Below are 21463 nucleotides of genomic sequence, written 5' to 3'. Positions count from 1 at the left end.
CAATTGCCCACATTTGGCCCATATCCCAATATACCCATCTTACCCATGTAACTGTCCAAATGCTTTTTAAAAGACAAAATTGTACCTGCCTCTACTATTATCTCTGGCATCTTGTTCCAGACATTCATCACCCTTTGTGTGAAAAAAATGGCCCCTCTGGACACTTCTGCCTCTCTCCCCTCTCACCTTAAACTTATGTCCTCTAGTTTTAGACTCCCCTACCTTTGGGAAAAGATATTGAATGTCTAGCCGATCTGTGCCCCTCATTATTTTATAGACCTTTATACGATCACCCCTCAGCCTTCTATGCTCCAGAGAAAAACGTCCCAGTCTATCAAGCTTCTCCATATAATGTGGAAATATATCATTGATACTTCACTGTCACTGAGTCAAAATCTTGGAATTCCCTCCCTATCAGCATTGTGGGTTAACAGACAGCACATAGATTGTAGAGATTCAAGAAGGCAGCTCACCACCACTTCTCAAGGGCAACCAGGGATGGGCAATAAATGCTGGCCTGGCAGTGACACCTGTGTCCCACGAACGGATAAAAAAAAGAGTGGGCAAAAATCTGGTTGATAGAGTATGAAGTGTAAAGTTGTTCACTTTGGCAGGAAGAATAAAAAAGCAGAAAATTACTTCAATGGAGAATGACTGCAGAATGTCAGTTGTAGAGGGATCTAGGTGTTCTAGTGCATGAGTCACGAGTTAATATTCAGGTATAGCATATAATCAAGAAGGTGAATGGAATGCTATCCTTTATTATGAGACGAATTGAACATAAATGCAAGGATACTATGCTTCAGTTTTATAGAGCATTTGTGAGACCGTAACGCAAATCCTGTATGCAGTTTTGGATATAAATGATTCCGAGGAAGTTTACCAGATTGATACCTGCAATGAGCAGATTGTGTTGTAAGGAAATGCTGGAATAGCTGGGCTTGTTTCCACTGGAGTTTAGAAGGATGAGGGATGACTTGATGAAGTATATAAGATCTGAATGGTATGGACAAGTTAGATGTTAAAGGAAGTTTCCTCTTATGGGTGAGACAAGAACTAAGGCGACACTGTTTTAAAATTAGGATCCCCCTTATAGGAAAGAGGTGAGGAGATTTTCTTTTCTCTGAGTGTTGTGTAACTTTGGGACTCTGCCTCAGAGGGTGATGGAGGCAGGATCACTGAACTCTTTAAGGTAGAGTTAGATAGATTCTTGTCGGGCAAGGGAATAAGGGAATCAAAGGTTATCAGGGGCAGATGGGGAATGTGAAACTCAACACAAACAGACTAGCCTTGACTTTTGTGAAAGACAACACCCCACTTCCAACCCGACATCTGACGCCCATATCCAACACATTTACTGAGATAGTTTGCCTCCTGTTTTCTCATTGCTTTTTCCATTCTGGACAGGACAGGTATCAGAATAATATCTGGCTGCTGCACTGGCTTTGGACACCAGTGTTATTAATAAAGTAACAAGAGGGAATGTGCTATATTGGTGTGAGGGGACTGGATGCCTCTCTCTCTATGTAAGGAATGCCAGGGGCTGGTGCAGCCTGAGGCTACGGATCCTCTCTCCCTCTGAGCTCCCACTGGTTTGAGAGGAGCCTCCTGCCATGTCAGACTGATTTCCAGGGTGGGGCTACATTTGGGGAGTTGAGAAGAGCCTGGGTATTCTCTCACACAATCTGCTCCCCACCCTCCCTGTTTCCCACAAATACATGAGATTTGCCGTCACTTTGACAGGGTGCGGTGGAACGCATGACCCATTTGAGTTGCAGTAAAACTTTTATTTTCGCAGGCCATGACTGAACCTCTTCCCCCAACCACCGACCAAAAGAAGTTCATCAAAGGGATCACCAAAGAAATCGATTTGGTCAACCGAGATCCCAAAAAGATCAACGAGGATGTGGTGAAGGTAGAACTTCTCTTTTTGTTCTGTAACATGCATGTGCTGGGATACTTGATTAACAGGAAATCTTTGTGCACTCAACCCTAGTGTGCAAGTTTGACATTCACCCTGCACTAGAATTTAACTTAAAACACATGCGTGTCTTGGAAGTTTAGTCTGGATTCTTTTAAAAATACAAAACGAAAATCCGCACTGCACAGTTGGGTGAATAGATCTGTTTTCCCCTCTCTCTCATCGCTTTTTTAATCCACTTTAAGCATGCTCTGCTTTAAATATCCTCAGCTTGAGGTGTTGACAACTGCTCTATATTTAACCAGCTGTGCGTTTCATTCCGAATGTACCAGCTTCTGGTTTGAATTGGTCTTACTGTACTTACAAAAAGCATTTGGTATGGACTGCAGTTTACTGAATGTCCTACAAATTAACAAATTGCCCTCAATCTATAGACCGAGTGAAACATTTCTTTTTGATATACCTCAGAGAATATGTCTTCAGAACAAAAGCCACCACTTTCAAAGAAGCCCACGTTGATATAGGATATCTCAAAGACTTTCACAGCCAATGGAATGCTTTAAAAAAATGTAGTCATTGTTGAAGTCAGCAGCCAAGATGCGCACAGCAAGCTCCCACAGACAGAAGTAACGACCAGATTATCTGTTTCAGTAATGCCAACTAAACGATAACTATTGCCCAAGACACCAGAGAGAGATCCCCTAAACCTCTTTGCAGTAGAGCTGTGGAATATTTTACACTCACCTCCAAGAGCAGTTTAAAATCTCATTCAAACATAGGCACTGTTGACAGTGCAGACCTCTCTCCAGCACTACAGTGATATAGAATCATAGAATCCCTACAATGCACAAAGAGGCCATTCAGCTCATTGAATCTGCATCGATCACAGTCCCACCCAGGTCCTATCCCCATAACTTACCTTAGCTAGTCCTCCTGACACTAAGGGGCAATTTAGCATGGTCAATCCACCTACCATCTTTGGACTGTGAAAGGAAACTGGAGCACCCGGAGAAAACCCACGCAGACACATAGAGAATGTGTAGACTCCATACAGACAGTGATCCAAGCTGGGAATCGAACTAGGGTCCCTGGCGCTGTGAGGCAGCAGTGCTAAGTACCATGCCACCATGCTGCCCCAAATGTCAGACTAAGTTTTGTCTAGAAGTGCCTAGAGTAGGGGTGTGAATCAGCTACCCGCTGACTCAACCTAGCTGTAGTGTCCCACTCCTATTGATGTGTGTCAGTGTACAGACCACTGTGTAAAAAAACCACATGAGGATTGAGATTTCAAACAGCTAAACAATGATAAATTGGAGCGGGATCGATAATAGGACAAAGGGTCAACTGAATTCCTGACTTTAGGAATTGAGCATCTTAAGGATGAACTGGAAGATACAGGTTGGAATATAGTCTGGCCAAACTCACCATCAACAGGTCCAGGCAGCGGGCAACCAAGAGGGTTTTCTGACCTGACTGTCTGCCCTCCTACCACTGCTATATTCATGGCTGGGGGTCTCTGGAGAGGGAGCATGCACTGTCCATGAGCACCATCAAGGCCTTCCATGCTCATTGGGCATTGCAAAGACTAAGGTGCATTATGGACCCTTTTAATCACATTTTGGTTTGATGTTTTAAGTTTCACTTGTAATTTGCTTTAGTTTTAGTCAGTGTCCCTTTAAGGGGCTGTCCCTTTTATTTTATTCTTCAGGTTATTTGATTTAGTTTAATTGGTTGAATCAAAAGAGTTGGAATGATGTCTCGCCCACCTGTTGAATCATAGAACCCCTACAGTACAGAAGGCGGCCGTTCAGCCCATCTAGCACCAACCACTGTCCCACACAGGCCCTTTTCTCGTAACCCCTCACATTTATCCCACTAATCCCCCTGATACCACAGTTAATTTAGCATGGCCAATGAATCTAACCCCCACATCTTTCGGACTGTGGGAGGAAACTGGACCACCTGGAGGAAACCCTCACAGATACAGAGAGAATGTGTAGACTCCACACAGACAGTGACACTAGGCCGGAATTGCACCCAGATCCCTGGCACTGTGAGGTGGCAGTGCTGGCCACTGTGCCACTGCGCCACCCACAAAATCAAAATGGAGAATGTCCACATTCTCCACTTTGATTTTTAACTAGTGACTCAGAACCTGGATGTGTGTTTCATGAATTGGTTTCATCCACTGTTTGGAAATGATCATTAATGCAACTGAAATAAAAATAAAAAGTGTTGGAAAAACTCAGCAGGTCTGACAGAATCTGTGGAGAGAGAAATGGAGTTAATGTTTCGAGTCCCTGTGACTGGTGTGAGTGTAACTGGTCTGAACACAATAATGTAACATTGAGTAATCAATAAAGAAGCTCAGACTGGTGAAGCACTGCTCAACACGGGCAGACAGTGGGGTAATCCAGAACCTAGTCAACTGCTCTGGGGGACTGGGCTCAACTCCATCACGGCAGCCAGTGGAATTTAAATCCAATTCATAAAATCTGGAATTGAAAGTTAGTCACAGTAACAGTGACTGTGACAATTGTCGTAGAAATGTATCTGGCTCACTAATGTCCTTTCGAGAAGGAAATCTGCCATCCTTACCTCGTCCAGCCTACGTATGACTCCAGACCCGTAGCAATGTGGTTGATCCTTAACTGCCATCTGCAAGACATTCAGTTCAAGGGCAACTAGGTTTGGGTAACAAACGCTGGCCTTGCCGTGATACCCACATCCCACAAAAAGAATAGAAGTCCTTTCTTGTTTGGCAAAGCAGAAATATGAGTCCTGAGGAAGGACAACTGGCAATACCCAGTTGTTTCTCTGCCTGGTGAGCTGAGTGTTGCCAGCTGCTTTTACTCTGTGTTTTCAGAGAGGCACAATTGCCTTCTGCCATTTTGACAATTCTGTGACATGTGGTTGACTCATTGATGTGATTTGTGTCACTATCTCTCCTTTATCTGTTTACAAACACTTTAAGAACTGTAGCTGCCTGGGTGGATTCTGGGCACATGGATGCCCAGGTGGGAGTTACTTAACCCGCTCTCAACACTTCCTGCCGCTGCCCATTTTAACCAGTCAGGTTCTCCGGGCGGATCAGAGTTTACAGCCAACGTTTCGAGTCTAGATGACTGTTCATCAAAGATGAAAGATCATCTAGACTTGAAACGACCCAACAGTAGTTTGCCCACAACCAAAGCTGGTTAGTGATACAGATCATCCACATTCTGAGTGACAGAGTAGTCTGATGGGCTGAATGGCCTACCCCTGTTCCTCTACAAGCTGAAACAGGTCTGCAGCTGATCTGTGAACAGAAGAGGCCCTGAAAAGCCAAGTGTAAAACCTTTCTTTGGTGGAACCGGGATGAGTAGAATTCCATCTTCTGTATCCCACAAGGAAAGCTGCGACTTCACATACCCGGTGCTCCCCCCACCCACCCTCCCCACTCCTTTTGGTGCACACTAGTTGCCTCTTCCTGCCTATACCTTCACTCCCTCCTGCTGGCTAGCTGCTACTTTCTATCCATTTCACACAGGCATCAGAATGACAGTGTGCAGGTGAAGCTGTGAATTGTAAATATTTTGGACTATCAATGTAAATTAATAAGTGCCATTTGCACTGAACAGCCTCTCTCCCCTCACCCCCTGCCCAACTCCTCCCCACCCTCCCAAAATCTCAATTCAATTCTACCCTGCCTCTGTGAAACTCATTGGGAGTTAAAACTAACCCCATTTATTATATCCACACAATGAGAACCTTAGGGATTGCACTCTCTCTTTACCCAAATGTTGCTCCAATCCTGGGCTGCAATGAAATGTTTGAGCAGTCCCAATAAACATAGTTTTGATCCAAGTTGTAAATTCATTGGATTAAGGTGCCGCATAGTTTGGTGCTGAGTTGTATAAACCAAGTGGGTCTGTGTAGTAAGGCGCTGGACCTAGTACAGTAAGGCCTATTTAGGTATTCATAGACTTAGGTAGCTCAACAGTAAGTATTTATGAATATTAGAAACTATACACAGTAAAGATGCAAGCTAGAGGCTGTCTCCATGCTGGTTTATGCACACACACTAGTTGATCCCTAGGTGTGGGTAATGTGTTCTGTTAAATCACTGTGTGGCCGATATTGTATTCAGTCCCACAAAGATGTGTGGGTTCGGTTAGTTGGCCAGCTAAACTGTCCCTTAGTGTCAGAGGGATTAGCAGGGTAAAAACATCGATTTATGGGGATAAGGTCTGAATGGGATTGTTGTCAGTGCAGGCTCAATGGGCTGAATGGTCTCCTTCTGCATTGTAAGGATTCTATTATTCTAATAACTCTTTATGTGCCAGACCTTAATGCCATACCTCCCCTCTAGTCTTTAGCCAACATATTTAAAAATTCTCCTAGTTTATCTGATTTATTATTTTATTACTACTACCCCATTTCCATTCGCTGCCACCATATTATAAAATGTTCAGTGTGGTTCAGTAGGTCTTAAGGTTTTTGTGGCCTTAGGTTGTTCAACAGTAAGTACTGGAAACTATATACACAGGTACATAAAGGTACTGTGCTTAGACACAGACTCTGTCCAACTCCACGCTGACTCTTAGATACGGGTCATGTGTTCTCTAACATCACTTTGTGGGTAGTCTCAGTCCTCACTCCCACATTAACTCCATATATGCCAAATTCTGGTGCTCTGGTCTGCTGGCCCAGGGCTGGACAGGAGGCAGATAAACACTGGCTGGGGCTTTCACAACCTTCCCCTGTCCAGCAAGCATCAATAGAAGCAGATGATACCAGAATCCATCTTTTATTCAGCCTGGTGCGCTCACGGTCCGGCCTCACACATCAGGCTGATCTGGAATTCATTGCCTGAAAGGGTGATGGACATGGATTTAATCTGGGAATTGGATAGAAAATTTGCAGGGTTATAGGAAAGAAGAGCAGGAAGATTGATACTAAATGGTAGCTCCTTTAAAGGGCCAGCAGCCACCAGAAATCAAAAGGCTTCTTTTCTGCTGTCTGATTCTGTGATTCCATTATCATTTCAGAGAGATATGAACAGCTGCTTGTACCTCTTCAAAATCTTATTTTTTTTAAATGTTTTCCCCAGTGTGGACATTACTGGCAAAGCCAACGCTTATTGCCCTGAGAAGGCGATGATGCATCTGAATGTCTTGCTTAAGGGTTTCCCAAGTTATAGGATTTGTGGATTTGGGGTCATGAGCTCCAAAGTAGAAGTATCTGCCATGTGGAGATGGGAGATTAGCCCCTGTATGGTTGGGAATGAGGATTAGCCTCTGTGCAGCTTGGGAGGGGATTAGCTCCTGTCCAAGTTGGGGAGGGAGTTAGTCTCTGTGTGGGTTGGGGAGGGTTAGTTTCTGTGCAGGTTGAGGGAGTTTTCTGTTTGGGTTAGGGAGGAGAATTAGCCCCTATGCAGGTTGGGGAGGGTGTTAGTCTCTGTGCAGGTTGGGGGGTTGGTCTCTGTGCGCATTGGGGAGGGGGATTAGCCCCTGTGTGTGTTGGGGATGGGAATTAGCCCCTGTGCCTGTTGGGGAGGGGGATTAACCCCTGTGCAGGTTGGGGAGGGGGATTAGCTCCTGTGCAGGTTGGGGTGGGGGTTAGTCTTTGTTGGGGAGTTGGGAAGGTAGGTTTAGTCTCTGTACAGGTTGGGGAGGGGGTTAATCTCTGTGCAGGTTGGGGGGCATTAGTCTCTGTGCAGGCTGGAGAGGGGGATTAGTCCCTGTGCAGGTTGGGGAGGGGGACTAACTCCTGTGCAGGCTGGGGAAGGAGTTAGTCTTTATGCAAGTTGGGGAGGGGATTAGTCCCTGTGCAGATTGGGGAGGGGGATAAGACCCTGTGTGAGTTGGGAAGGGGGATTAAGCCTTGTGCAAACTGGGGAGGAGGATTAACCCCTGTGCAACTTGGGGAGGGGGAATAGCTCCTGTGCAGGTTGGGGTGGGGGATTAGCCCCTGTGCATGTTGGGGAGGGGAATTAGCCTCTGTGCAAGTTGGGGAGGGGGATTAGCCCCTGAGCAAGTTGGGGAGGGGGATTAACTCTGTGTGACTTGGGGAGGGGGATTAGCTCTTGTACAGGTTGGGGAGGGGGATTAGCCCCTGTGCAGGTTGGGGAGGGGGATTAACCTTTGTGCGGGTTGGAAAGGGGGATTAGCCCCTGTGTAGGTTTGAGGGGAGGAAGCTCTTGCACAGGGAGGGTGGGGAATGGGTCTAAGCTCCTGAGGAATTTTAGGTTCTGAGCGGGGAGGGGAATAGGTTCAATGCCGAGGGCATTGTTTAAACTGCAGGACCTGTTGAAAAGGTAGGGAATGTGCGGGTGTGGATTTGAACTCATGTTTTACTAGATTAACAGTTCTAGGTTTTCAGGAGTCACTGATCCTGTAACATAACCGCTGTGCCAAATCCGAACAACTTCTTATGTCAAGAAGGACAAAAATACATCTAGGGCACAGTCTGAATTCCAGTTCCTCACCCTTGTTGAGTTGGGGACGTTTTTTAGGCTGGTGAAGAGGTGGATGGGGCAATCAGTGCCACAGTGTGAGTGCCTGGCAGCTGGCAGCCGGGTGGTTGGGTTTTTCTTGCTCTCAGTGGAACATTGCACTCACACGCGCTGCAGTGCCCAATGGCAGAGCGGAGTGCTGAGGGGACATGCCAGCCCAGCTGTCAGGGCCCGTCTGAGCCTCTGCGCTGCAACCTGACACCTGAAAACTACTGTTTCTCAAGCTGAGGCTCAGCACTTTCACCAATGTTTGGGTAGCCTAGCAACAAGCAACAAACATTAAGCTACATGCTTACAATGCAGTCATTCTCCTTTTATATTCTGGAAGTAAAAGAATTATCAGAAGAAGTGACTATAAAATTGTTGGAATGTCACAAAAGCACAACTGATTCCTTCCTGCCTGTAGGGAAGGAAATCTTCCACCTTTCCTTCATTCATTGGGGAGCTAATGTCCAAACTGTACCACATCAAACAGTGCACACAATTGAGAGCATTTGGAGATTGATACAAGGCAACAGTCACCTTCTCCAGAATCGTTGGCTTGTCGACCTTTTCATCAACATTATAGAGACAAATGTTACTGTCATGTACGCCACGGGAATCAAAGCAGGCGAGCACCCTGGAAAGTTCCATTAATCTGGGCCAGGATATTTGGTTTTTTGGGAAAATCCCACCCTTAATCTTCGAAAAGAGCGGACCTAGTTTCAATTTAAGATTGTGCTTTGGACACGGTTTTAATTTCAAAGCTTGCTCAGTATGTTTTAAATATGAATTCACTTTGGACCATCTGTAGTTCTATCACAACTGACAGGTACCACTACCCTGCCCATAGACACTTCTCTTGGGGGTCTCATTGCTGATGCCATGATGTTGTCTTCCCCGTTCTATAGTATAGAACCGCACTAGGGTCGCTGAACACCAGCAACGGTATAGTATAACTTGCCCAGTGCATTTCCCAAACACAGCCTCCAACACTTAGAAAGGCAAGAGCAGTGGGTGCTTGGAGACGTTACCACCAGCAAGTTCCGCACCTAAGGCACATCCAATCTAACATAATAACACCGCTCCTTTACTGTCGCTGGGTCAAAATTCTGGAACTGCCTTCCCAGTTCACTATCAGAGTACTTTCACCACACAGACTGTGCAGCTCAAGAGGGTAATACTGCTGGTCTTGCTTTTGATTTGATTTGATTTGATTTATTATTGTCACAGGTATTAGCATACAGTGAAAAGTATTGTTTCTTGTGCAATATACAGACAAAGCATACCGTCCATAGAGAAGGAAAGGAGAGACTGCAGAATATAGTGTAGAGAAAGATCAACTTAATGCAGGATAGGCCCATTCAAAAGTCTGATGGCAGCAGGGAAGAAGCTGTCCTTGAGTCGGTTAGTACGTGACCTCAGGCTTTTGGAGCTTTATCCCGATGGAAGAAGGTGGAAGAGAGAATGTCCAATCTGCAAGGGGTCCTTAATTATGCTGGCTGCTTTGCCGAGGTAGTGGGAAGTGTAGACAGAGTCAATGGATGGGTTGGGCTACATTCATAACTTTTTGTAGTTCCTTGTGGTCTTGGGCAGATTAGGAGCCATACCAAGTATGATACAGCCAGAACCATTGATGCCTATAAGTTCAGAATTAATAAATAAAATTGGGCATAAAGGGTACAAATTTACTAATTTGAGATTCTACTGATAACTTGGGCACTTTTAGCTTAACCCTAATACTCGGTCTCTCCAGGAAGATATCACCACAGGTAATAAATCACATAATACTTCATGTCTGAATGTTCGAATGGTCACCTAGTGAATTTTGAGAGCAGCTATCTTTATTTCTCCTCCTTACTCTCTCCTCCACTATCTGGGGTTAAGCCTTTGAGATGTGGTGTGCAGCAATTTGCTTTGAACCATCGAAAGTGAATAATAGGGCATGTATATTGAATGAAATAGTGAAACTTCCTGTCCGTCTCTCTCTCTCTCTCTCTCTCTCTCTCCCCCCCCCCGCCTCTTTATCCACTAGCCACTTCCCTGCAATGGTGCAGCTGAGTGTGGGAGTGATGGGGGAGAGGGGGAGAGGAGGTGCAGCTGAGTGTGGGAGAGACGGGGCGGGGAGGGGGGTGCAGCTGAGTGTGGGAGTGACAGGGGAGAGGGGTGGGGCTGAGTGTGGGCGAGACAGGGGCGGGGGAAGGGGGATGCAGCTGAGTGTGGGAGTGACAGGGGAGAGGGGGTGGGGCTGAGTGTGGGAGTGACAGGGGAGAGGGGGTGCAGCTGAGTGTGGGAGTGACAGGGGGGAGGGGGGAGGGCTGAGTGTGGCTGTAGGTGATGGGGGTGTGTTGTTGTAGTGAGGGTAGGAGGCAAATCACGAGTTAGTTTACATTTTATTGTCCTGTCGGTGTTTCAGGTCCACAGCACCAGGATTGTGTTCAATTTCAACATTTTAAAACCATTCTTGCCAATTCAACAATGAAAAAAATGTTTTTTTAAAAGAAATGTCCATGGAATGTTGGAGGGGACAAATCTGGGAGAAGGGCCCTATTTGCTACACTATAAAACAATAGATAGGGCTCAAAATGATTTTAAGAGAAGCCAGTATCAGCACTTCCATCATTGACATATAAAGAGGGATGCATTGAAAGACAAGATGCCAAGGGTTATGAACCATAGTTCAAGAATGCCAGAGAGACACAATTGGGTTAATATGAAACTGGTTTTAAAAGATTAGAAACTTCAAACTACATGTATCTTCAGAAGCAAGTAATTGATACTTCAAGTTGATAGCTGATTATACTTTCATATCTAAGTGCGAAAGATGTGTGTTCAAACCTCCTCTAACAAACCTGAGTACATAGTTTAACCTGACACTCCAATACAGTGCTGAGGAGTGCTGTGCTGTCACAGGTGCTGCCCTTTGGATGAACTGCTAAACCAGGACCATGTCTGCCCTCACAGGAGGATGAGAAAGATTCACAGCGCTATTTGAGAAAGTGCAAAGGAATATTACTCTGAAATCCTGGGCAACGTTTATCTCACAGCCACATCACTTCTTTTAAGTGTATCTTCACACATACATCACCTTCCCTTTGGGGAATCATTGGTGGAAGGATTCTTGAGCTGATTTTCAGACGGTTGGACCACTTGATGAATGCTCTTTTCAGTGGCCAACAAGTTCTGGTGTTGGCCTTGCACGTGGAGCTTCTAGTCCAGTGATAGGCATGCTCCCACTGTGACACAGGACCTCCATGCGACATCACAAAATCTGCTTAACTGATCGTTTAGCTCATTGCTGTCTGTGATACCTTACTGTGCTTCCTTATATCACAACAGTGACTGTACTTCAAGAAGTATTTAATTGGCTGTAAAGTATTTTGGGATTGGGATGACATGAATTCATCAAAGGCCTACAGAAATGCAACTCTTTGTTATTTGAAGTAGGCGACAGATTTAGTCATGCATCAGCTAATAAAATGGAGAGATGCTTGATGTAGCAGACAGTAGATAAATGCAGAACATACAATATAGAATGAGAAAAGTCCAAGGTACCCATCAGCTAATCACCATCAGTGACTTAACTGTAACCATTCATGTATCAGAGTGAGGAGCCAGTCACAGTTACTGCAGCAAGTTGTGGCTTTGTGAAGCATCTCCCTGCTATTTAAACAGAAACAAGCTAAGCTGCAGCATTACAATATAGCAAAGGAAAGCCAAGGAGCTCATAATTATTAATGCAATCTTGCAAAACCCATTCAAAGCTTTTATAGGTACAACGTTCTATAGGTTTAAGGTGCGAGGGGCAAGGTTTAAGAGATGTGCGAGGCAGATTTTTTACACAGACAGTGGTGGGTGCCTGAAACTCATTGCCTGGGGAGGTAGTGGAAGCGGGTGCACAAGTGACTTTTAAGGGGTGTCTTGACAAGTACATGAATGAGATGGGGATAGAGGGATATGGTCCCTGGAAGGGTAGGGGATTTTAGTTAAGTTGGTAGCCTGGTCGGTGCAGGCTTGGAGGGATGAAGGGCCTGTTCCTGAGCTGTAATTTTCTTTGTTCTTTGTATATAAAAGAGAGTGCTTTGCTTAGACAAATGTGGTCCATTACAAGCGCGATCAGGAGAAGTTAGAATGGGGACTAGAGAAATGGCAGAGAAGCTAACTGATTACTTGGTGTTTGTTTTCATCAAGGATGAAGCAAGAAATCTCCCAGGTGTAGAGATCTAAAGGACGAGGGAGAATGTGGAGTTGAAAGAAATTACTATAAATAAGAAGGTTGTATTAGAGAAATTAATGGGACTGAAAGTTGACAAGTCCTGGGAGCTGATATTATTCTTGCCAGAATGTTGCAAGAGGTTTCTGTAGAGATAATGAATGAATTGGTGATCATCTTCCAAAATTCTATAGATTGCAGAATGATTCCTGCAGATTTAAAGGTAGTAAATGTCACCCCACTATTTAAGGGAAGGAGAGAGAAAACAGGGAACTACAGACCTGTTAGCCTTACGTCAGTGGTAGGGAAAATGTTGGAATCTATTATAAAGGGTATGATAAATGGACAATTATGATCTGGTTCGGTGTAGTCAGCATGGATTTACAAATGGGAAATTATGTTTGGCAAGTCTATTAGAATTCTTTGAAGACATTACTAACAAAATTGATAAAGGAGAGTCAACGGACATAGTATATTTGGACTTTCAGAAGGTTTTTGATAAAGTCTTCCACAGAGGTTAATTAGCAAAATAAAAGCACATGGGGTAGGAGGCAACATACTGTTACAAACTGTTGGCTAACAGGCAGAATACATTGAGTAAGAGTCATTCTCACATTGGCAGGCTGTGGCTAGTGGAGTACTGCGAAGTCCAGTTCCTGGGCCCCAGCTGTTCACAATATATATCAATGAATTGGAAGTGGGAACCAAATATTATATTTGCAAGTTCATGGATGATGCAGAGCTAGGCAGAAATATGTTTTGTAAGGAAGATGTAAAGTGGCTGCAGGAGGATTTTGACTTATTGAGTGGGCAAGAACATGGCAGATGGAATATAATAGACAGAATTTTGCCTAAGATTTCTAGGTATCTTACGAGCAAGGAAAACGGGAGTCCTCCACGTCAGTCTTTTCAGTGAGCTCTGCACTGCAATCTTCCAGGCACTTTGGACCAGCCTGCACGTGCAGGTGAAGCTAGCTTCAGAATGCTTGGGCACCATTCTGCAGGGCACCCCAATCTGCCAGTGAACTGGGAGACATCCTCCCACTAATCCCCATGGACATTGGACCCCCACACAGCATGTCACCCCTATACCATCACAGGTCACTGGCACAGACGTCAGGGCACTTCTGATGAATTCCCAACATGCTCCTCTGCATGACCTCTCCCCACCGCAAATATCCTGCCTCACCCTCACCTTGTGCATAGCTCCCCATTGCAGTCCCACACCCACCCCCACTGCCAAGGAGCCAAAATGGCACTGCCAGGTAGGCACTTACCCAATGGGCACTACCCAGCCATGCCGCTGACCACCTGGGGGCTTCAATGGGCTCTGATGCCCCTGGTATGGTCATGGTACCTCGTCTCCGATACTGGAGATCAGTAGTGATTCTCACCAACATGATGTCTCGCCGGTGAGGTGGGAGGCATCCAGGAGGGGGAAGCAGTCAGGACGGGGATCCAGGTACTCTGATGCTAATGAACAGGGCACGAAGATGTTCTCACTGGTAAAAACAGGCTGGGAAGCTGGCAATCTGATTTGCGCGGGCGTGAATCGGATTTTTGGCCTCTCTCATTATCTTCCCAGCTCGTCACACTGATCACGTGTGGTAAGGTGGTGCGATCATTCCCAATGTGGAAAAATGTAAGGTAATCCATTCAGGCAGAAGGAACAGCTGTGCAGAGTATTTCCTAAATGGTAAGAAATTAGGAAGGGTCGATGTACAAAGGGATCTGAGTGTCCTTGTCCATAAGTTTCACAGCATCCCGACAGTGCAGAAGGAGGCCATTTGGCCCATCGATTCTGCACCAACCACAATCTCACCCAGGCCTTATCCCCTTAATCCTTTGCATTTACCCTAGCAAATCTCCCTGACAGTAAGTGACACTTTAGCATGGCCAATCAACCTAAACTGCACATCTTTGGACTTTGAGAGGAAACTGCAGCACCCGGAGGAAACCCACACAGACATGGGGTGAACATACAAACTCAACACGGACAGTGACCCAAGCCAGGAATCGAACCTGGGTTCCTGGCGTTGTGAGGCAGTAGCGCTAACCACTGTGCCACCGTTAATGGAATGTTAGTCTTTATCATGGGAGGATTTGATTTCAGGAGCAGTGAGGCCTTGCTGCAATTGTATAGGAGCTTGGTTAGACCACACCTGGAGCACTTGCTGCAGTCTTGGTCCCCATACTTCAGAAAGGATATTATTGCCATTGAGGGAATGTAACAAATGTTTACCAGACTTGTTCTTGAATTGGCAGGACTGTCTTAAGAAGAGAGATTGAACAAACTGGGCCTGTATTCTCTAGAATTTCAAAGAATGAGAGATGATCTCATTGAAACCTTCAAAATACATATAGAAATAGACAGGGGAGATGTTTCCCTTGGTAAGGGAGTCTAGAACCAGGGCAGAATTTCAAAATAAGGACGGAAGAGAAATTTCTTTACACAAGGAGCTGTGAATCTTTGGAATTCTCTACCCAGACGACGGTGGAGTCTCAATCATTGTATATGTTTAAAGCAGAGATCGATAGATTTCCGATTAACTATAACGTAAAGAGTTGTGGGAATAATGTGGCTCAAAGGCATTGAAGTGTCTGATCAACTATGATTGTATTAAATGGTGGATCAAGCTCGATGGACTGAATGGCCTATTCCTCTGTTCCTATAGTAGACTGAATTCGCAGCTCATGTTTCCAATGTGCATTTAATGGCCCACATTTCAACCACTGGGGAGAATGCATCCTGCTGAAAGAACCCTCCCTCCACCGCAGACATCGGGCCCAATTTTACCATTGCATCGCACCGCTTTCGGGCACGAAAACGTGATAAAGTCGGGTGTGAGGCCATTAACGCGATCCACGCACGCGTCCGCGCAGATGGCCACTTTACCGAAACCTAGGAATGACGGCGATCGATTCATGTCCAAAATGAGAACAACGGCGATTTAAATGTATTTGCATGCATTTAAGCTGAATTAATGAACTGCCCACCCAACTTTATCAGCATTTCCCTCCTTTCCACTGTGTTCGTCGATCCAGAATCGCACCAAAATGAACCTGCTGAATAAAAGTCTGTTTCAGGCCAGACCGTTCTCTGACCGGGGTGGGTGGGGGGCGGGGAGGGTGGTTTGGAGTGAGGCCAGATCATTCTCTGAGGAGAGGGGGCTGAGTGAGGTCAGACCATTCTCTAGGAGGGTGGGGGGGGAAATGAGGCCAGATTGTTCTCTTGGGGGGTGAGTGGGGCCACAACATTCTCTGAGGGGAGGGGGAGGTTGAGTGAGGCCAGACCATTCTGTCGGTGGGGGGAGTGAGGCCAGATTGTTCACGGAGGGAGGGAGAGGAGGGAGGCGGGTAAGATGTATCTCTGGTGGAGGGGGAGGCCTGATCGCTCGCTGATGGCGGGGGAAACAGATGGATCTCTGGTGGGAATGAGGGGGTCAGGGGGGGTCCACTGCCACTCTGCAGGTGATCGGTGGGGAGGGAAAGAGGCAGTGTTTACGATTGGCCTGGGTAGGAGGGGCGAGTGGAAAAGGGGGGACCATCGCTCCTGCTTGTCGCTCCCAAGCCACTTTCTCTACTTTCTACGGCCCAGGAGTGATCTGACATGGGCGCGCTTTTTCAAATTTTTTTCCAACTGCACACGCAGATCAGAGCCCCAATCATTTCGGGCATGCTAAGCCCTGTCCGCAGTCTGAATGGGACCCTCAATTTTTTTCTCAGGCTGAGTGCGTATGGGGGTGCCTGAAAGCAGATTTCTAAGTTGGATCTGAATTAAACCCAGATTCAGTACTTAGAATGAAAATGGTAAAATCAGGCCCATCGTGTCCGATGCCTGCTCTTCGCTGGCACTGGTTGTAGTCCCAGTACTGGCCACCACTCCCAGTGGCGCTGGTGAGACTACAGAGCTGCCTTCCAATCTGATTGTGATGGGACATATTCCTGAGTGAAGGACGGAAGTCTTGTCTTAAAGCATTAAATGTCTGAGGGTCAGCCAGCATTGATGGGAATGAGCTCCCTGTTAACTCTTCAAGTGGCAGGACAGGAAACTTTGAGACCTGCTAAATACTGTCCAATATTATTCACATCCATAGATTCCAGTAATTCAGAGACATAGGAACATGAGAAGGTCACTCGGCCTCTCAGGGACCTCACCCACATTCACTCATCTTGGTTCAGCAGCCCTCAATACTCTTGCTGACAAAAATCTATCTATCTCAGTCTTCAGAATTCCTAAGTCACCCCCAACAACCAAAATCTCTTGGAGAGACTTTTCCAGATTTCCTTTGTGGGAAGAAGTTCTTCCTGATTTCACTCCTAGACATTCTGGTGCTATCTTAAAAAAAGGTGATGTCCTTTGTTCTGGATTTTCCTACTGGGGGATATAGGATTTAATTTTACTGTCCTGCCCCTCATGGGAATCGGAGTGGGTGAGGGGCGGACCATGGAAAAGTCTGTTGACCTCAGGCGGGATTTTCCGATTTTGGGACGAGTGAGACCAAGCCCATAGTTTCTCTTCATTTCCAATATCTACCCCTTCCAAAATTTTAAATGATTTAATTGGCAGGGCATTAATACCAGCTCTCCAATTTCACAGGAAGATTTCCACTTTTAACTAGTAACAAAAATAAGGGTAAGTTTTCCAAATCCCTCAATTAACATTCTAGATCATAATTATCACCAAAACTCATCAAAGTACTTCAGAAAATAAACAAGCTAACCTTGTGTGTTCCCTGTTCACAGGAACCAAGCTATTTGTGAAGTTGAAACTTGAGAGAGAATTGATTGACTTTTTCATTCTTGCAACTCTCCCCCTCACTCAGCCCAGTATCCCAGCCATTCCCTACTCATAAGTGCTTCAGGACAATTTATATCCACCACCTGTTTCTCTTAACCTGAACATTGCGACTGACATTAACAAACCTGAACTGTGTAACTGTCTGGATGCATGCTGTACGTTTTAAACCAGTTTCGGAGTAAGAAGTTGAAGAGAAGCTCTGTGATTGACACTTGTGGAGTCTGAAAGGATGCTTTTGGTTGTTTCCACAGATAAACTTTGAAGATGTGATTGCGGAACCTGAGGGGAGCCACAGCCTGGATGGTGTGTGGAAAGCCAGCCTCACAACCTTCACTGTGTCCAAGTACTGGTGCTACAGAATAATGTCTGCTATCTTAGGTGTCCCCCTGTCCATCCTCTGGGGTCTCTATTTTGCCTGCCTCTCCTTCTGCCACATCTGGACCATTTTTCCCTGCATCAAGAGTTGTCTGATTGAAATGCACTGCTTCAGTAGGATATACTCCATCTGTATTCACACCTTCTGTGACCCCTTTTACGAAGCCCTGGGCAAAATATTCAGCAACATTCGTGTCACTTTATATAAGGAAGTTTAGCTTTTTACTTTGTCTTCTATCAACGCATGTATCCTTACAGAAGGCTTGTCTGCTAAATTGCCATATTACATTCAGAACTGTTTCTCTTCAAATTGTAATTCATTTCTACTGTTGATATGATTATAACTTTATATCACCATTGTTCACTATTGATCATTGTGAAGTTTTAAAAAGTCTAAGAATTCAGAGACAAATATTACTGATCTACCCAGAGCTATTTGAATCTTTCTTGTCTGGTGTGTCTATTTACCACAAAGATTACCACAAAGTGTTTATGTATCTTTATTCCAACTTTATTACCAGTTCCTTTTGAAGTATTTCCATCCCCTTCACAGCTACTCACTCTCAGAGGCTGGACCAGAATCAACCCCGAGTCAACTTCCAATCTATCACACTGAACGCCTACTCCCATCTCTGAAATGTTGCCTGTCTCCCCTGCCTTAACCGATCTGCTACTGAGAGCAAAATCTGTCACCTCCAGCCTCCATTACTCCATCCATCTGACCCTGGCCTACTCTGAATTTCCTGCTCTGTTCATACCGTTATTCAGAGCTGTCCCTTCAGCTACCTGAGCCCCAACATCTCAAATTCTTCTTTCAATCTGTCTGGCTCTCATTGATTCCCCCTCCCCTCCCTCCCCCCCACACCCCCTCCTCCCTCAGCTACCTACAGCTGAGTTTTTGGCCACTCCTCCCAATATTTTCAGTCTTTATCTCAGTGTCCACTACTGTCCAACAGCATCTCCATTATGTGTTATCATTGGGGCATGTTTATTCCACACTTGGAGAATTTTAAAAATATGATTTGCTGGTAATTGAACTTGTCTCTGTCAGCCGAGCGTCTTGACATTTGTGGAAATGCATCAACATGTTGAAGAGCTTTAAAACCCAGAGAAATCCACACCAGTTGATTTTCTGCCCAATATGCCATGCAAACTTTCTCCCTTAAGGGAGGGACACATCTCATCCTTATTGTTAGCCTGTGTTCATTGTGTATCCTGCTAGATTACTGAGCTATAGAGACTGGCCAATCCCAGGTTCATTCTGAATGAGACCAAGTCTGAAAGGGTTAACCTATGAGGATAGGCTGTATAAATTAGTCTTGAGTATGAAAGATTAAGGGCAGACCTGATTGAAGCACTTAAGATGATTAAAGGATTTGATAGTGTGATGGTTGTGCATTATAGTTCACTCAGAGTTGATGTGGCAACATACACCTTTTACATGCATGTTGTAATATGGTATTATGGACAGTGATGGTAGCGATTCCAACTTTCTCCCCATCACATGGCTAATCGACCCCACTCTTAACATAAGAACATAAGAAATAGGAGCAGGAGTAGGCCATCTAGCCCCTTGAGCCTGCCCCGCCATTCAATAAGATCATGGCTGATCTGAAGTGGATCAGTTCCACTTACCCGCCTGTTCCCCATAACCCTTAATTCCCTTATTGATCAGAAATCTATCTACCTGTGACTTAAACAGATGCAATGAGGTAGCCTCCACCACTTCAATGGGCAGAGAATTCCAGAGATTCACTACCCTCTGAGAGAAGAAGTTCCTCCTCAACTCTGCCACTGGTGTATGTTGGAAGGATTTGGGGGTTGCTGCTCAACATGTTCGGATGAATTATAAACACACCTTTCTTGGCCATCAACTCCTGGGGTAGGACTAGAACAAAGAGCTTCTGAGTCAGCAGCAGAGATGCTATCTCCTTTTTGATAGTGTAGGCGGAGATGAAGGATGGCATTTTACCATTTTTTGTCTAAGTGCTGGGTGGACTTGAAACTGGGAGAGTGTCAGGTCCATCTTTTGGGCATGTTTTTAGGCCCTCTCATAACCATTCTGCCTGCAAAATTCTGAGTGAGCTCTGTTGTTCACTGCAGAAGCCTGAGGATGGGGCTTAACACACCCAAAAACCTGCGGAGGGAGTTGATGCACATGTATAAGTCTCTGATCTATACCCCACATTAGCAGTAGCAGAAGTCTCATAGACAAAGAGAGAGTTGTCTGGCAGCCTGAAACAGCTCTTCACCACGCCGCATTCGCAGGGGCCCACAACTCAAGGTACAGCCCCCGCCGACCCCCCTGCCCAGACCAATTACAGGTCCACCCCCACCCTCACCAATCACTATAGAGTGGCAGTGGGCCCCCTCCCCCCTTGCCCATGCCCCCGCCCCCCACTGGCCACTCCCATATTAGCACTGCCCCCACTGGTCCACCCCTGCCGGCTACCCTCCCATTATCCTTTCCTCCATTGGCCCTTCTTCCCACTGGCCCCTCTCCCAATTAGCCCCACTCCCTGGCACCACCTGCTGGGCATTTCTCATGTGCCAGACTGGCATTGCCCAGGCATCAGGGTGGCACTGCCAGTTTGACACTGCCCAAAGGGGCACCCCCCCCTTGCCCTGGGCCTCCCGGAGGTCTCAATGGCCTCTGATTCCATGGTGAGACCAAGTCAACTGCTCCCCATTCATTGGGAGCATGTTTGTTCTTTGCCAGTGAGAACCTTTGATGATTGAATGCCGGGCTTGCCAATGACATGTAAATGCTTCTTCAAGTAAATTTCAATACATTAATCTGCCTCTTGCCCATTTCCAGTGAGAGGCTGACCACGCTGGAAATCCGGCACTCATAAAATGGCACCGGGGTTGCAAAAACCAGTGCCAGTCACGCTAATCACTTCATGCCCCACTTTACAACCGCAGCACACCCGAAAATGGGTACAATGAGATGGTAAAATGGCCTCCGATGTATTTCCTCTGCTGGGGAGAGAGCCCAGAACAAAGGGGAATCTGAACTGGGCCATTCAGGTGATCACAGTAGGAAGTCTCACCACACCAGGTTAAAGTCCAACAGGTTTATTTGGTAGCAAACGCCACTAGCTTTCGGGGTTCTGCCCTGTGATGTCAGGAAACATTCTTTCATACAAAAGTGGAATCCTGGAAACCTGCCCAAAACCACCACTGAGGTTGGGGGAAGGGATGGCAGTTAATTGAAAATCTCAAAACTGATTTTTGTAGGGAAAAGTATTAAGGGTTACAGAACCAAGGTGGAAAAATAGAGCATGGGACAGACTGGCTATCATTCATATGAATGACAGGACAGACAGCAGTGCAGGCTAAATGAGCTGCTGGGCTACTCCATCCCCATTGTTACTGCTCGGTGGAAGATTAGCTGCCCTGGGCTATAGGACAGTTGCACAAATGTAAATAGTGTCAGTGTTTATGTTTTGGAGGGATGTAGATGTGGAAAGTTAGATAGATTGCCAGGGTCTCTTTCCCTAAAGCCCTGTCCTGAGGTCTGAGGAAAAGGGTACATGTCTGGACATAAGGGGAGGACAAAAATCTGGCTGTGTTGTGATGCCCTTCATGACTGAATTGCCCACTGACAATCATCAGCTTCATGAAAGCAAATTACTGTGGATGCTGGAATCTGAAACAAGACCCAAAAATGCTGGA

At 45.8% G+C, this 21463-nt stretch overlaps 1 protein-coding gene across 2 annotated transcripts; it reads left to right on the top strand.

Annotated features, from left to right (window-relative positions):
- The first annotated feature begins 1545 nt into the window (after positions 1-1545).
- On the top strand, positions 1546-18226 carry LOC145341383 (caveolin-1-like). Of its 2 annotated transcripts, XM_080186324.1 has the most exons (3): positions 1546-1668; positions 1799-1915; positions 17662-18226. In XM_080186324.1, the coding sequence occupies exons 2-3, from the start codon at positions 1802-1804 to the stop codon at positions 18001-18003; spliced, it is 456 nt and encodes a 151-aa protein (XP_080042450.1). In that variant the 5' UTR covers positions 1546-1668; positions 1799-1801; the 3' UTR covers positions 18004-18226. The 2 variants fall into 2 exon arrangements, with proteins under 2 accessions (XP_080042450.1, XP_080042449.1); XM_080186323.1 differs by having other exon boundaries at positions 1547-1915.
- Positions 18227-21463: the final 3237 nt, after the last annotated feature.

The sequence above is a fragment of the Carcharhinus amblyrhynchos genome, chromosome 3 (genome assembly GCF_965287045.1).
Source record: "Carcharhinus amblyrhynchos chromosome 3, sCarAmb.v2.hapA, whole genome shotgun sequence".
NCBI classification, from domain to species: Eukaryota; Metazoa; Chordata; class Chondrichthyes; order Carcharhiniformes; family Carcharhinidae; genus Carcharhinus; species Carcharhinus amblyrhynchos.
The sequence above is the reverse complement of the archived record's forward strand: the minus strand, read 5'-3'. Positions and strand labels throughout refer to the sequence as shown.